A 16,340-nucleotide genomic window follows, 5' to 3' on the forward strand; every position below is an offset into this window, starting at 1 on the left:
GGGAGGGAGGGGGAAAAATTAGGAGCTGACACCAAGGGCTCAAGTGGAAAGCAGGTGTTGTGAGAATGATGACGTCAACATATGTACTAATGTGCTGGACACAAATGATGTATGTACGGATTGTGATGAGTTGCATGAGCCCCTAATAAAATGATTATTTTAAAAAAACAACTGTCATCAAGTTCATTCTGACTCACAGCGACTTTATAGGACAGAGTAGAACTGTCACTGTGGGTTTCTGAGACTGTAAAGCCTTTCTTCTGCGGAATGGCTGGTGGTTTATAACTGCTGACCTTGTGGTTAGCAGCCCACCTAATGCACTACGTCACCAGGGCCCCATGAATTTTATAGTGAGTTGAGCAGTTTTCCCTAGCAGTATTTGGCTTCCTGAGTACAGGCAAAGGTAAGGTACACAGTTGGCTCCAAGGTTGGGATGTTGGCAAGATCACGGTGAAGTAAATGTCTTGCCTGAGCAAAGTAAAGGGTTAACAAAGACAGGTCTGCTACGAGGCAGTTCTAAGGAAGCTCTGGGACGTGTGGAATGGCTTCCGGAAAAGAGATTGAAGGGCGAATAGAAGAAGACCTGAGTTGGGACCCAAAAGCATATTTGGTGGGGATGGAGCTCACAGTCATTGTCTGTGAGGAACCAGGGTGGGACAGGGAAGACAAACTCGGGCGTGGGCTGGGGAGTATTAAGAGGTAGAGGAGGACCTTGAAGGCGGGGTCGCAGAAGTGAGGAGGGCCGAGTAAGGGGGCGTGGCCCAGCGAAAAACCCGGGCGGGGGCAGGGCCCCGGTAACTGGGTCTCAGCGCCGTTGTGGCTGTGGCTGCGGCTGCTTCAGCGACAGCTCCTGCCTCCCCACCCCCTTTCCCCGGCTCCTTCCCGCCCACCGCCGCGGAAACCCAGACTGAGGTTGGGGAGGACGGTGGATTTGGGCCCAGGCTTTTCTCCTGTCCCTGTGGCTCGAGCATCTTTTGGGTGTGGGGTGGCGGGCTGGCTGTGGGCGAGCCTTCAGCGCACGTCCAGTTTTATAGCCATCTCCTCTTCCCTCCCCGCCCCTCCTCGTCGACCCTCAGCCTCCGCTGCAGCGGGAGGAAGAACCCTTTCGAACCTGACCAGCCTGAAGCGTCCAGATCGATTCCCAGTCGGGAAGAAGGAAGAGACCCGCACTCTGATCCAACCGACTGCTCGCCCCAGGGCCACGGAAGTGGCTCTCCACCAACGGGACAAGCGCAGTCCGTCGACCCTGCCCTAGCCGCTGCGTGTGCCGCCGAGAACTGCGTTCCCTAGCGGGCCCCAGCCCCGCCGAGCCCACTCCTCGCGCGAGGCCCCGGGCCGGCGATGCCTGGCACCGTGGCAGCAGTGGCCGTGGCTGCTGCTACTGCCACCGCGGCTGGCCCGGGCCCGGGCTGGGGGCTTGTGCCTCCGCAGTGGGGTTGAGCCCACAGCCCCGCCCCCACCCCCCTGAGCCTGAGGCCACGGATCTGCAAGGCGCTGGGCCTTCTCCGCCCGCGCCTCAGCCCCAGGAGCTGGAGCCTAGCGGGGAGCCAGGGCCCCGCGCCCAGGCCCAGACCATGCATGGCCACCGAGTCCCGGGGGGCGCTGGGCCTTCGGAGTCCGAACACCCGGCCGCTAATATCGCTGGTGCTGTTCTACCGGCCTCTGCCGACTTGGACCTTGGAGTCCTGGAGTCTGGACTGCTGGTGCCTAGGGGCTCAGCCTCGGCTCTCAGCGGCCCCCTGGATTCCCAGCTTGTCGGACCCTCTGAAGCCAGCCCTGGGGCTGCTCCAGGCCCCCGGGTTTTACCCTGCGGGCCCAGTCCACAGCACCACCGGGCCCTACGCTTTTCCTACCACCTGGAGGGTTTGCAGCCCCGGCCTGGTGAGTGATCGAGAGAGCGTGGGATCCTGGGCCACCAGCCTGGTACTGGGAGCGGGTTCTTGGTTACGGGCCCTTGAAGATTCACCTCCAGGGCAGCGGGCTCATCGTGGCCATTCAGGGATTCTCAACCTCCACCACCTTCCCTTCACCCCTTGGCTTTAAGTTCCATCCTTTCAACCTGTGTCCCCATTTCCTTTCTTTGCTCCCTGTGTCTCTCAGCCCCTCCAAATGCCTTCGTTTCTGTCTGCTGGGGCTAATGAGAGAAGGAGCGCACCAAGAACAAGGGACAGTATTGCAATGCAGAGATGAAGTTTGGTTAAGGGAACAAGAGAGTTTCATATTTGCCAAGTGCCGACATTGTGCCAGGCACTGAGCTGGGTATATTAACGTGTGTTCCCATTAAATCTTAGATCCTCCTGTGAAGGAAATGTCATTAGCCCTATTTAGCAGATGAGGAATCAGGCTCAGAGAAGTTAAATAACTTGGTCACAGTCACACAGCTTGTATGTGTGGAGCCAAGATCTGTTTGAGTTCAAAGTCTATGGACTTTCCTCTTTCCCAATCTGAGGATGGAGACCATGAAAGTTCTGCCAGTCCTTCTGCTTATGTGATTTTCTCTTACAGTATTCAATAGTCATGGAGTGTGAGTGGCGAAAAGGGGGTAAGGCATTATAGATTGATCCAAGGTTGCAGTTTGGCCAAGTGTATGTGGCTGGAAAGAAGGGAGTTTAAGGTGCTGATAAGAGAAAAGTAGAAGAGGTGGGACTTAGGAGGGTCAGGCTAGGAGGCAGAGTGAAGGGGCTGGTGGGTAGGAAGACAACAAATACCAAGTGAGGTTGGTAGAGGCCAGATACAGAAAAGCTAGAGAACCCACAGGCCATGAGATTGTGAGCAGAAATCAGAATATTTGAATTGGGCTTGCTGAGGTGGAGCAGCTCCAGTTCAGGCTGGGGCCATAGACAACTGCTTGCTTGAAGAGTTCAGAAGGACCTCCTCCATGTGGGAATGTTGCTGTGTGGGCTCAGGAATTGTGAAGGAAGAACAGTGCATTATGGACTCTACTTTCCTCTGAGCAAACCCAGAAGGAGTTGTTCAGCCCCTGGGGGGCTCTATAGGTCTTTGGAACTGTGGCCCAGCACCAGGTAACAGGAATGAAGTGTAAACCATGGGCAAGATGTGCTTCCTGCTGCGGTGGTGACCTTGAGGTAGTGATGGATCCTCTGGGAGTTTTCAGGGGCAAGAGGTGATTAGCTAGCAGCAGGCCTATACTCTTGTGCCCTGAATGTTGCTCCCCTTGACAGACACTGATTGTATGGAGTGGGCTACTCACTTGCTTTATTGCAGCATCTTCTTTTAGCTCCCAAAACATGTACCACGAGTACTCATATCTCAGAGTCTGCATTTCCCTTTCCCTCTGCCTGGCAGTTCTTCCCTCAGTTCTCCACCTAATTTGCTCTTCATCTTTCAGGTTTCAGCCCAAATGTCACCTTTTCCAAGAGACCTTCCCTGAGCACTTTAAGTAGGGCCACTTGTGAGTCTCCATGACAGCTGCTTCTGTGTTTCCTTCTTGGTATTTAATGCAATCTGAAATTTTCTTATTGCATGTATTTACTTGTATATTACCTGCCTTTTCCCCAGTAGAATATGAGCTCCATGAGGGCAAGGTGGTTGTATCTGTTGTGTTCACTATTATATCCCTAGTGATTAGCACAGTGACATAGGTGCTTAAAAATCCTTATTGAACAAATGTCTGAGCAGACATTAAGAGAGAATATAGTAGACTCTCTGTTACTGTGGTCTAAAAGAAGGGCAACTAACACAGTGACTAACACACAGTAGGTGCTCTATAAATCCTTGAATGAATATCAAGGGAGAATTTAACAAGCTTTCAGTAATTTTTTTAATCGTTTTACTGTGGGCTTTTATCACAACCCAAACATACATCCATTGTGTCAGGTACATTTATACATATGTTGTCATCATCATTTTCAAAACATTTTCTTTCTACTTGAGCCTTTGATATCAGCTCCTCACTTTCCCCCTCCCCCATCCTCCCTCCCTCATGAACCCTTGATAATTTATAATTTTTCCCCCCCATGTCTTACACTGACCACTGTCTCCCTGTATCCACTTTCCTGTTGCCTATTCCCCTAGGAAGGGATTATATGTAGATCATTGTAATCATTTCTCCCTTTCTCCACCCATCTTCCCCTTCCCCTCCTGGTATCGCTACTCTCATTATTGGTCCTGAGGGGTTTATCTGTCCTGAATTCCATGTGTTGCAAGTTCTTATCTGTAGCAGTGTACATGCTCTGGTCTGGCTGGATTTGTAAGTTAGAATTGGGGTCATGATAGTGGGGGGAGCATTAAAGAACTAGAGGAAAGTTGTATGTTTTCATTGGTGCTATACTGCACCCTGACTAACTCGTCTCTTTCACAACTTTCAGTCTAAGAGAAGGGCAACTGAATTCCTACTCTGCAAATACTCTAGTCTGTGAGCTGGGCAGTATATAGACTTCTCCTGGAGTCTATATCAACATAGTGTTGATTCTGAGTATTTCTTTGAATTCCCACCAATCCTTCTAAATTACAAACCGCATGACCCTTCCTAAACCACTCCCCTTCTCCCCTCCCCAAAAAGGCAACATAAAATTCCTAGGATCCTTTTCTGTCACTGTATAGTAGATATCTTTCTTTCTTTCTTTCTTTCTTTCTCTTAATCTAAGGTGAGGTTTAGGAATAAGGTTATTAGGGAAGGACCTGGCCACACTCCACTATTACTAACTGGCCCACTGTGTGACCCTGAGTGAGTAACTTCCCTTCTCTGAACCTCAATTTCCACATCTAAAGAATGCCATGAGGAGTATATAAGATAAAGTTTGCAAAGCCTGCACCATGGTCTAAGCCCTCAGCAACTGGGACCTAAAATGAAAAGGGGTGGGAGATCGGAGAGAGAGGGAGAGAACGAACAAAAAGAAGAGAAGAGGAGAGAGAGAGAGAGAGAAAGAAAAACATTTTGTAGAGGAAGCGAGGAATTACTCAGGCCCTGGCAGGCAGGCACAGGGTCATGTGATTCACAGTAGCATGGAGTATGAGAGGTTTACCTCCCCCACTGCTCAGCCAGCCCAGGGGTAGACATAAGTGACTTGCTGCTTCTCTCTCCCACAGGACTCACCTATAATTGTGCCAGAGAGGGCAGGATTGGTGGTAGTAGGGTGTGTGTGTATAAGAGAGGTTTTCCTGAGCTTCAGTTAAAGAGCTAAAGCGTTGTTGGCCCACATGTTCTTTCTGTGTGTTTCCTGGCTTCTTTCCTCAGACTGCTGAGGCCTTTATTAAATCACCATCCTCAGGGCACAGCAGCCCATCATGGTGGGGCATGGGGCGGGGGGCAGAATGTAACTTTTAATAATAATAATTATACCCATATGCGGAAACTTGAAATGCCTCAAAGTGTTTCTCTTTTAATTTCCCTTTTGATTATTGAGGGGGGAGGAGCAATGGGAGAAGCAATTTGTAATTTTGTTCATTTTCCAGATTGATAAAATTGTAAGGTCTCATTGTGTTACTGTTATAATCCAGTGAAATGCCAGAGAGGGCTTTGAAAGAGTTAGAAAGGGGTTCCTGAGTATAGATGTGTTTATAGGAATTTGGGGAGGGTCTTACCCAATTTTTCAGCTGGACCCTGCTAGCATAATGGTTACATATTGGGCTGCTACCTGCAAGGTCAGCAGTTTGAAATTACCAACTGCTCTGCAGGGGAAAGAAGAGATGTTCTACTTCTGAAAAGAGTTACGGTCTCAGAAACCCGGAGCAATTCTACCCAGCCCTAGAGTCGCTGAGTTGGAATCAACTTGATGGCAGTGAATATATATATACACTTTTTTTGTTACCCTATTCTTTAGAGTTGAGGCCAGAATGATGGCAGTGAATATATACACTATTTTTGTTACCCTATTCTTTAGAGTTGAGGCCAGAATGTCCTAAATGCTGGATAGGTTGCAGAACTTGAGGCCTGACACTATCTCAATCAAAGAGATTGCTTTTGATGTTAGAGCATTTTCAGGTATGGCTAGGGGACCTGAACCACTTGAAGAGGGCAGCAAGAGAGGCTGGCTCCTTCTGATTGGGAGCCTGGAGACTTCTCCAGAGACTCTAAGAATTAGAATTGGAGCTGGAAAGGCCCTTAGATTCCTGGTTCTGGGTTTCTCAAACTGGGGGATATTTTATTTTACATGTGATTCCCAGATTACAAGTCTCACAGCTCCGGAATCTTGAGGTTGTAATCTAGGAATCTATGAGGGGATGTCAAAGAGTTCATGGGAAAAAATCCATAATCTTTCAGTTCCAGTTTTCGATGAAGTTTTTGAAGTATCGTCATAGTTTGAAAAGCTATCCAGGTGATTCTGCTGCATAACCAAAGTGGGAACCATTGATCAAGCCCATTTCCATTCAGGACAGTGGAGTCTCAGAGAGGTAGAAGCTCAACTATGGTCCTACATCATATGGTGGAAACCAGCAACATTAAGTTAGGAGAAGGAATAGGCCTTCCCATCTGAGTTCCTCTTCTCAGAGCCCTATGTAAGCTTCCCTGAAGGTGGACACTGAGCCTAGGCAAAAGGGAGTGTGAGTCAGTCCCTCCACCACATACACACAAACACTGGCTGCCTCAGTCTATTCTCTATTCCCAGCTCTCAGTTAGAGTTCCAAGGCAATTTCAGTTCTGGTACTCTAAGCAGAGGGAACCCTGGCACCAGCAGTACCCAGCATAGGGCCTGACCCAAAGGAAGGGGTCTCAGAAGGTATCAAGCAAGGTTTGTAGAGCCAGTGAATAGCATGGAAGGCAGTCCAGGTGGGGAGTTTGGTGGGAGCAAGGTCACCAAGACACAGGCCATCCTGGGGACTAAGGGTAGTGTTAGGAAGAGTGGAGAGAGAAGGCTGACAATGATGTTTTATCCTGAAGGCAAAGAAGGGTTTTTTAAAGCTGGAGAATGACCTGCTACCTGTGGAGATTAGATGGCAGGCATTCAAGAGTGGAAGCAGGGTAGGGCAAACAGGTTGTAATCATCCCATTGTGATGACTGTATCTTAGGTTAGGGCAATATCAAATGGAGTAGGTGAGATCTGAGAACTATTGAGGTGTTAACCTGGACAGGCTTTGACAGTGGCTTGAATGTATTGTCCAAGGAAAAGGGGAAAGTGCTAGAAGAGTACAGATGGTTTTCTGAAACCAACTAGATGGTAGATGGTAGGAGGACTATCCATATGTAGAAGAAGGAGCTAGTAAAGGTAGTTTAAGATAGTTTTATGTTTGAAGCATGTTGAATTTGAAAGGCTTGGGGAGATATTCAGGAGGTGGGTAGCAGACTTTTGTATGTATGATTCAAAGGCTCAGGAGAAACGTCTGGACCAAAGATATTTGGGAATCCTCTCCACAGACACATACCTATGAACTCATGGAGAGAGAGTGGATCATTCTGGGGACAGTCCCATCCTTAAAGATACAGAGTGAGATCCGTAGCGTCACCCTCAATGAATATCATTCATTACCTGTCCAAACTTCACCTTAAATGCCTTTTGGGGGGAGAACATGTTTTGTTTTGTTTTTTAAGTATACTTGCATAAAGCTGAGATCCATTTCACATAAACTCAAAATAGCTGGCTGTGGCAAAGAACTGATGGAGAACTCCTACAAAAGCAAACCAGATATTGGTAAATTCTTGTAGTTCTCTCATTGTCTTCCCTGTCCAAGACATCCATGGGGTTAAGCGTAGAGGTTGCTAATATAAGGGAGAAGAAGTTGTGCTCAGCACAGGAGGAAATAGGGGGTTCACCGAGGGGGAAGGTTAGAAAGCAACTGATTCCAGGGGAGTGTCTGAGAAAATACTAAATTTGGTTCCTAGCCACCTGGTGTGTGCCAAACAAATAACTCGTAGTAGCTAGGGAAATGACTTTTCTTCACAGGACTGAAAATATTGAAGTTTCAAAAGTGCAATGGTTGGCACTCCTTGTGGACCCCTTCAGGCACTTCTGTCCTTGAGGGAGGGGCTGGCTTCAGCTGCCTGTTCCCTCAAGGGTGAATGTCAGATAATAGTGTCCCAGAAAGATCCAAGCCATGAATTTCTCGAGTTCAGTTAGCTAAATGCATACGGCAGATGTGGAGCTGGCTAGACACTGTCTGGGTGGAGCTTGAGCCTGTCTGGAATGAAGGCAGAAAATGAAGTCTGCCATTGGCTGGCCCGACAAAGTTAGTTTCTCTCATCTAGAGAAAGTAGACATCCTTGGAACTGTGACTCCAACCTCCTGGGGCTGCTTCCTGGGACTTGGAACATATCACACCCCCTTAAGAGTCCTCAAAAAACAATGGGTCTGGAGATAGACTTTAGGGCAGTAGTTGAAGGAGCCTCAATGCTCCTGGCTTTACCATTGGTTCACTGTGCCTCCAAGCCTTCCTCTGTTGGGATCCTTATTTTCGCCAACTGTATCATGGTGACCAAAAAGGAGATGGACAGGGAGAGTGAAAGAGGGGCGGAAGGAAGGTATTTCTTTATTTAATGTGTGTTTTTGTCTATTTGTGCTAGGCTCAATGTTAGGTGCTAAGTAGACAACAAGACAAGCACAGTCCCTGTCAGCATGGATCAGGAAGCATTGTTCAAACAAAACAAAGGAGTACTATATGGTTTAAATTCAGAAAGGAAATGTCTAGAATAGAATGAAGGTAACATATATACAAATTCACCTGATGCAAGCGATGTATGGATTGTGACAAGAGTTGTAAGAGTCCCTAATAAAATGATCTTTTAATAAAAAAAAATCAGGAAAGGTGTGTGTCCTTTCACCATACGTATTCAATCTGTACACTGCAGGAGCACATCATTGGGGGTGGCGACAGGGGTGTAGAGAAGGGAAAGGAAAAGAGAACATTTGAGTTGAGACTGGAATGATAAGTAGGAATCCAGTGGTAAGAAGCAAAAAAGTGGAGTGATCCAAAACCCCAGGCAGAAAAAGAGTAATTTTGAAGAATAGGAAAGAGGCCATTGAGGCTGAGGAACAGGGGTAGATATATGTTCATTAGCTAGGTTTTCCTAGTCTCTATGCTCAAGAGTTTGGAGCTCACCTTGTCTTGACAAGGCTGAAAGAATCTAAGGGAACTATGCTTTCCAAAAATAGCTGTGGTGTGGAGGATGCCTTATAGAGAACCTTGAGGATGGAAATGAAATCAGTTAGGTTGGAGTGAGGTGGGGGGAGGGAAGCATACACATTCTAGAGATATTAGACATAGCCTAAGTAGTTGAGTCTGCAGATCTGGCTAGGTATGTAACTTTAGGGAGAGAGGATAAGCTAGTCGAGGATGTCTTCAAGTGGGTGGCTGGAAGTGCCATTCCCTGGGGTGGTGAAGGTCTGAGGAAGAAGAGAGTAGGGGGATGAGGGCAGGGGTGTAGTTTAGGCTGGATTATATCTGAGAAGCCTGGGGAAAGGATATCTAGGTGGCAGTGCCCGATAGGTATCAACTGTGCCCATCTCTACCACAGAGTAAGAACAGGAGATTGAGGAGTCACGCAGGTGAGTTTCTAAAGCTTAGAGAAGGAATAGAAGGCCCTTTGAAGTATATGTGGCTTTTAATCCACCATGGTGCTTCCCTGGGTACGCTGAAAGAAAAGGGTAAGTCATAGAGGGAAGGCATTTGTAGAAAGTTGGGAAAGGTGCGACTGGGCAGTACTGGCCCCAATGAGCTACAGCTGACAGAAGCACTTCTGCCCAGGACAGGCATGCTCCCTCACTGCTGATGCGCTGCACCGTTGTGATCACTTTCATTTGTCCTGTTCCTGACTTCTTCCAAATTCCGCTAAGGCTGAGTGGACTTCCTAACTTAAAGCAGTCCACATGTATACAAGACCCCCAGCTCTGTCCCTAGGACTACCAAGGAAGGGGCATGGGAGGTGTGGATCTTTCACTGGGCATCCCTCAGCGGTTTGACTCTCGCAATATCACTGACTCTTCTCTCTCTGGAGAATTCCTTCAAGGATCTCTTTTTGGCCCCACGCCTCTGGCAGGGTCAAGCAGTGGTGAGAATGCTGTAGACCCAGTTCCATCACTTTAGAGCTTCATGTAACACCTTAGGTAAGTCATTCCACATTTTTGAACCTCAGTTTTCTTATCTATAAAATGGCTTTAGAGTACCCGCCTCCTAGGGTTGTTTCAAATATTAAATGCCATAGATAAAGTCCCCTGTGGGTTTCCTCAAGGGCACATTGTAACCCTTTTCAACAAATATCACTGGCTTGCTCCTCAGTTGGGGCTTCCATTCCCTCCCTGACTTCCATGTCCTATGTGAACCTTTTTATCTCTGCCTCTCTTCTGACTCCTCCCCATCCCTTTTCTGTCTCTCTCTGTATGTCGGTTTCTCTGTGTCTCTGTAGTTTTCTTGTCTTCTCTCTTGTCTTTCTCCCAGTGTTATTCTTAGACATTTCCCCACCTCGTAATCTCTATGTCTCAACTCTCAGATTTGACAAAGCTGCTTGTGTGCTGGGATCACTGTGGTTGCCACAGGGGTCAAAGAGACCATTCCTCCAGGGGCTTTGCCTACCCTGTCCTCATGGAAGGTTGCAGGGGGAATCCCAGCCAGCATGGCAACCCCAGCACCCAGTAATTACTGCCCCTGGTGCTTCCAGCTTCCTGCCTTCTGTCCTCTAAAGTCTCCCTTCTCTTCCTATCTTCTGAAGTCCCCAACCCATCCTGGGGGTGGAGTTACTAATCCCCATCCTTCTCTGGCCTCAGATCCAGAGACTCAAGGTGGTAGAGAGGCTTTCACAGTAATCAAGCAACTGGAAGAGGGATAAGCTGCCCATATTCTCTGTGGCTGTGTAATTTGTGTGTGCGTGCACGAATGCATTACATGCACATGCACCTCTCTGCCAGGCTGTCTTTGTCCTCAAGTGTCTATTCTGTGTATGTCTTCATGTTTTTATTTCTGTATGTCTTTGTGTATGTTTCAATGTGTGTCTATGTACATCTGTGTATCTGCATGTTTTGGGGTCTGTATGTGTAGCTGTGTGTTTCTATATGCCTGGGGGGGGGTGTTACCTTGGCTCTGTCTCAAATGGAAGGAATTTACAGATGTTTCTGCATGTGGGTCTCTGTACTTAAATCTTATGCGTTTGTGTATGTATCTGTTTCTGTACCTCTGTGTCTGTCTGTGAAGGTTTCTCAGTATGTTCCCTATGGGTTTTGATGGTGGGGGTTTACCTGTGTTTTGGCATTTCTTCTGCCTCTTCCTCCTGCTCTGAAGTCTTGAAAATTCAAGACTCTCCTTCAAATTATCTTCACCATCCACCTCAATATCCACATCTTTGTCTACTTTTCCTCCCTCATCTATAGGACCCTCTCCAGTCTATCTATACCTAAAAGACATACCTCATCCTGAATGGTCAACTAAAAAATCAGAAAATCCTCTTCTCTGGCCCCTAATGCTGCTATAGCAAATACTACAAGTGAGTAGTTTAATGAACAAAATTTTATTTTATCACAGTTTAGGAAGTTGAAGTCCGAATTCAGGGAACTGGCTTCAAGGGAAGGCTTTCTCTCTCTATGCTGTGGGGAAAGGTCCTTGTCTCTTCAACTAGGTTCCTTAGTGATCATGTAGCATGCATTTTTCCTTCTATCCTCTCTTGCTTACTTAATTTGCTCTTTTATATCTCAAAAGAGACTGACTTAAGACATACCCTACACTATTACTTTTCTATTAACATAACACAGAAATCCCATTCCCAAATGGGACTACAATCACAAATATAAAATCCAAACCAAACCCACTGCTATTCAGTGGTTGGAAGTTTTAGAGATCTTCTAGGACAGACTAGAACTACCCCATAGAATTCTAAGACTGTAACCTTTATGGAAACTGACTGCCACTCTTTCTTCCTTAGAGTGGTTAGGGAGTTTGAACCACCTACCATGCATTTATCAGCTGAGTGCTTAACCACTGCACCATCTGCCTGGCTATCAAAAGATATAGTGTGTGGGATCTTAAAGGCTTAAAGATAAACAAGCAGCCATCCAGCTGAGAAGCAACAAAGCCCACACGAAAGAAGCACACCAGCCTGTGTGATCATGAGGTGTCGATGGGATCAGGTATCAGGCATCAAAGACCCAGAACAAAAAAATTATATCAATGTGAATGAGGGGTAGTGCAGAGTGGAGATCCAAAGCCCATCTGTAAACAATTGGACATCCCCTTACAGAAGGGTCACAAGGAAGAGGCGAGCCAGTCAGGGTGCAGTATAACACCAATGAAAACATACAACTTTCCTCTAGTTCTTTAATGCTTCCTCCCCACCACTATCATGACCTCAATTCTACCTTACAAATCTGGCTAGACCAGAGCAGGTACACTGGTACAGATAAGAGCTCACAATACAGGGAATCCAGGACAGATAAACTCCTCAGGACTAATAATGAGAGTAGCGATATCAGAAGGAAGTGGGAACTGATCACAATGATCTACATATAACCCCTTCCCTTGGGGACGGACAACACAAAGGTGGGTAAAGGAAGGTATTGGTCAGTGTAAGATATGGAAAAAATAATAAGAATTTATCAATTCTCAAGAGTTCATGAGGGAGGGAGGGTGGGGGAGGGAGGGGAAAATGAGCCAATATCAAGGCCTCAAGTAGAAAGAAAATGTTTGAAAATGATAGCAACAAATGTGCTTGACACAATTGATGGATGTATGAAGTGTGATAAGAGATGTCTGAGCCCCTAATAAAATTATTTGAAAAAACCCAAAGCACTGCACCATGTCTCCTTAACCATATATAATTCAATCTATACCCCAAACCAAACCAAAGCCACTGCCATTGAGTTGATTCTGACTCATAGCAATCTATCTGGAATTTCTAAGCGTATACATCTTTGTAAGAACAGCTAGCCTCATATTTCTCCTGAGCAGCAGCTAGTGAATTTGAATCTCCAACCTTGCAGTCCAAATATGATTTCTTTCCCAACTCAGCATCCATGTGCTCTGTGACTCTGAACACAGATATAAGCGGGATCTAATTCTAACTCAAGCCAACTCACTTCTATTCATGCATCCTCAGCCATTACTTCTCTATGTCTTTCTGTGAGTCTAAATGGACTCAAGTCAGCATGTTTGGTGCCTCAGTGTCCTCATCTGTAAAATGGAGCTAATAGCTCATAGAATTGTTAGCAAATGTACGGACCAGAGTAGATATTCAACAAACAGTTCAATCCCCATACCTTATATTCTCCACTAGAAAGCTTCTATAAACATTTCCACCTGCACATTTCATATTTGACAGGACTTTTTGTTTGAACTTTCAATGAGAACACCACCAGCCCAAGAAAAGCGTGGGTGTACCTTAGAGGTTTAATGGGATAGCTGGCCTGGAGCTCACATTCAAGGGGCAGATGAGAAGAAGTCAGGCAATTATACCTTCCTTTGTCCTTTGCTTGTTTTCCTCTCCCCACCAAGACACTGGCTTTGCAAAAATATTTTCCTTTTCGCTGTGTATTTTTTGTAATATTAAGTTTTGTTCACATATCATGCAATTCAATAGATTAAGCATCATAAAAGAGCTCTGCAATCACCACTACAACCAATTTTATTTGTTATGTTCTTTCCTCTTTATTTCTTATATAACTTCCCGACTCCACCCCTAAATTCCAGCTTACTTGGCTGAAAAGTCAAGGAGCAGAGATTTGGGAGCTGTTGGGAGAAATTTGCATCAAGCCTGAGTAGATTGGTTGGCTTCTAGTCACTTTAGCATCTCACTAATTCTTCACACTGAAAAGCACACATATATTCTCCTCATTTTACATCGGGGTAAATTGAGGTCCAGAGCTGTGAAGTGACTTACCCCAGGTTACCAAGGATTAAAGGTTGAGGTCCAGCTTGGGGCCCTATTAACAGAATTGAGATTAAGTAAAGGATGCAACTGGGATACTCTTGGTCATGGAAGGGGGGAAAAACTAGAAGCTGAAATTTCTAGAAAGGTGAGGGAGAATTTCATTAGAATGGGAATGAGCAAAAGGAAGAGACTCAGCTAGAGGGTAGACCTGCTCTCCTAGTAAGCTCAGAAACATGTGCTCAGGGCACCTGACAAGCAGGGGCATACAGCAATCAGAAACCATTTTTTATGATTTTGTTTTTTCAACAATAAGCCATCATGGAAAAATCTAAAACTCCACTGAATTTCTTCTAAAAAAATAATACTGTGTTTTTGGTGAAGGTTCATGTAGCAATGGAGGTTCCCGTTCAACAATTTCTATACAAATTGTTCACTGACATAGTTTATATTCTTTACAGTGCTTGGACATGCTCATTTTTTCCATTCTGGTTGTTCTGTTTCCATTCATCTAATTTCACTACTCACCTTGTCCTCTTTGTTTAAAAGTAACTATTGATTGTTTGGTTTTAGATCGTGATTTTATGTATATCTACATCTATCTATATATAAATTTTATTGGGGGCTCTTATCACAATCCATACCTCCATCCATTGTGTCAAGCATGTTTGTACATGTTACCATTACCATTTTCAAAGCATTTCCTTTCTACTTGAGCTGTTGATATCTGCTCCTCATTTCCCCCCTCCCCCATCCTTCCTCCTCATGAACCCTTGATAATTTATTTAAATTTTTTTCATGTCTTCCATGGACCGATGTCTCCCTTCACCCACTTTTCTGTTGTCTGTCCCCCTGGGAAGACTTTATACGTAGATCATTGTGATTGGTTCCCCCTTCCTCACCCCACCTTTTCCTTACCCTCCTGGTATCGCTACTCTCATTATTAGTCCTGAGGGGTTTATCTGTCCTGGATTCCCTGTGTTGTGGGCTCTTATCCGTACCAGTGTACATGCTCTGGTCTAGCCAGATTTGTAAGGTAGAATTGAGGTCATGATAGTGAGAGGTGGGAGGAAGCATTAAAGAACTAGAGGAAAGTTGTATGTTTTCATTGGTGCTATACTGCACCCTGACTGGCTCGTCTCTTCCTTGTGACCTTTCTGTAAGGGGGTGTCCAATTGTTTACAGATGGGCTTTGGATCTCCACTCTGCACTACCCCTCATTCAGATTCATATGATTTTTTTGTTCTGGGTCTTTGATGCCTGATACCTGATCCCATCGACACCTCATGATCACACAGGCTGGTGTGCTTCTTTCATGTGGGGTTTGTTGCTTCTCAGCTAGATGGCCATTTGTTTATCTTCAAGCCTTTAAAACCCCAGATGCTATCAGATCATGCTATTTTAAAGGAAGCAGGAATATTCTTTATTTTATGAACCAATTTGTTATTTACTTAAAAGGTGGCTTCAGACACTAGTTTCGGTTCAAGGCTTAAAGCATCTCTCAGGACAATAGTCTCGGAGATCTTCAGTCCAGTAAGTGTAGATTTTTGAAATCAATTTCCACCCTATTCTGTCAGGATCCATTTATTGATCAGAAGGGCTAGTAGTGTTAGCTGAGTACTATCTAGTTCCTTGTGGTCTTGGGGTTTATACAACCATGGTTCATGTAGATGAGCTTCTTCTTTGTGCTTTGACGAGCTTCTTAGAGTGTTTCTTCTTTCTATTTTGTACTGGACAACTAGTAGAGACCAATAGTTGTAATTTAGATGGTTGATCACAGGCTTTTAAGACCCTAGACACTACTCATCAAACTAGCATGTAGAACATAACTTTATGAACTATATTATGATCAAGAAGTTCTATGAAACTATGGTTCTAATCCTTCAAGCCCAGAAAATGAATTCCATGGGGTGTTTTGTTAGACCTAAGAAATATCCATTACTATGCTCCTTATGTGCTTTATTATATATACAGGTAAGAATAGTTTAAAATACATTCCGCAACATTTGACTATATTATACATCTGTGGCCCTGTAAGGTTTTGTTTTTGGTTCTTTTTAAACAACAAAGAAGCTTTCCTTTTATTTATTATTTCCCCTGAATGGTTTCAAAGACTCCAAATCCAGACTCCCACCGTATTGGACCATGGGTGAGATACAGGCAGGTGAGGCAGAGAACATAGCTCTGGGCACTAGGTCTCAGGCTTAGTCCAGTGGGTGGGTGGCTATATTAGTGGAGTCAGTTGCCAGCCAGTTGCTCTAGCTACTCAGGCAGGTGGAATAACATGTGGGCCTGGACTTTCTTCCCCACTTGCTTCCTCCTACTCTGTTCCCACCCCTGCCCTTTCAGCTGCTGCTGCTACCTCCTGGTTATCCATTCTCCTAGCCTCCACAGCAACAAGGACAACTGGCTTTAACATAGTATTCATACAATATCCAAATCACATAACATCCTTTTTCACAAAACAGATTGTGGATGTTATATGATGCATACCTATATATGAATATATATACACATATACATACATCCATACACATATACCTAACCTATACACACACATAAATATTCATATATGTGTGTGCGTATGTGTGTGTGTGT

General features: G+C 45.4%; 1 protein-coding gene across 1 annotated transcript in view; it reads left to right on the forward strand.

Moving 5' to 3' along the window:
* Positions 1 to 1,362: 1,362 nt before the first annotated feature.
* Positions 1,363 to 16,340, forward strand: part of FGD1 (FYVE, RhoGEF and PH domain containing 1) — a 57,286-nt gene continuing 42,308 nt past the window's right edge. Inside the window, exon 1 of the mRNA XM_004713199.2 lies at positions 1,363 to 1,881. Within this exon, the coding sequence (XP_004713256.1) occupies positions 1,575 to 1,881 (307 nt within the window). The 5' untranslated portion in view covers positions 1,363 to 1,574. The remainder of the gene's footprint in view (positions 1,882 to 16,340) is intronic.

The sequence above is a fragment of the Echinops telfairi genome, unplaced genomic scaffold (genome assembly GCF_000313985.2).
Source record: "Echinops telfairi isolate 266 unplaced genomic scaffold, ASM31398v2 ScPeMD7_19;HRSCAF=73, whole genome shotgun sequence".
NCBI classification, from domain to species: domain Eukaryota; kingdom Metazoa; phylum Chordata; class Mammalia; order Afrosoricida; family Tenrecidae; genus Echinops; species Echinops telfairi.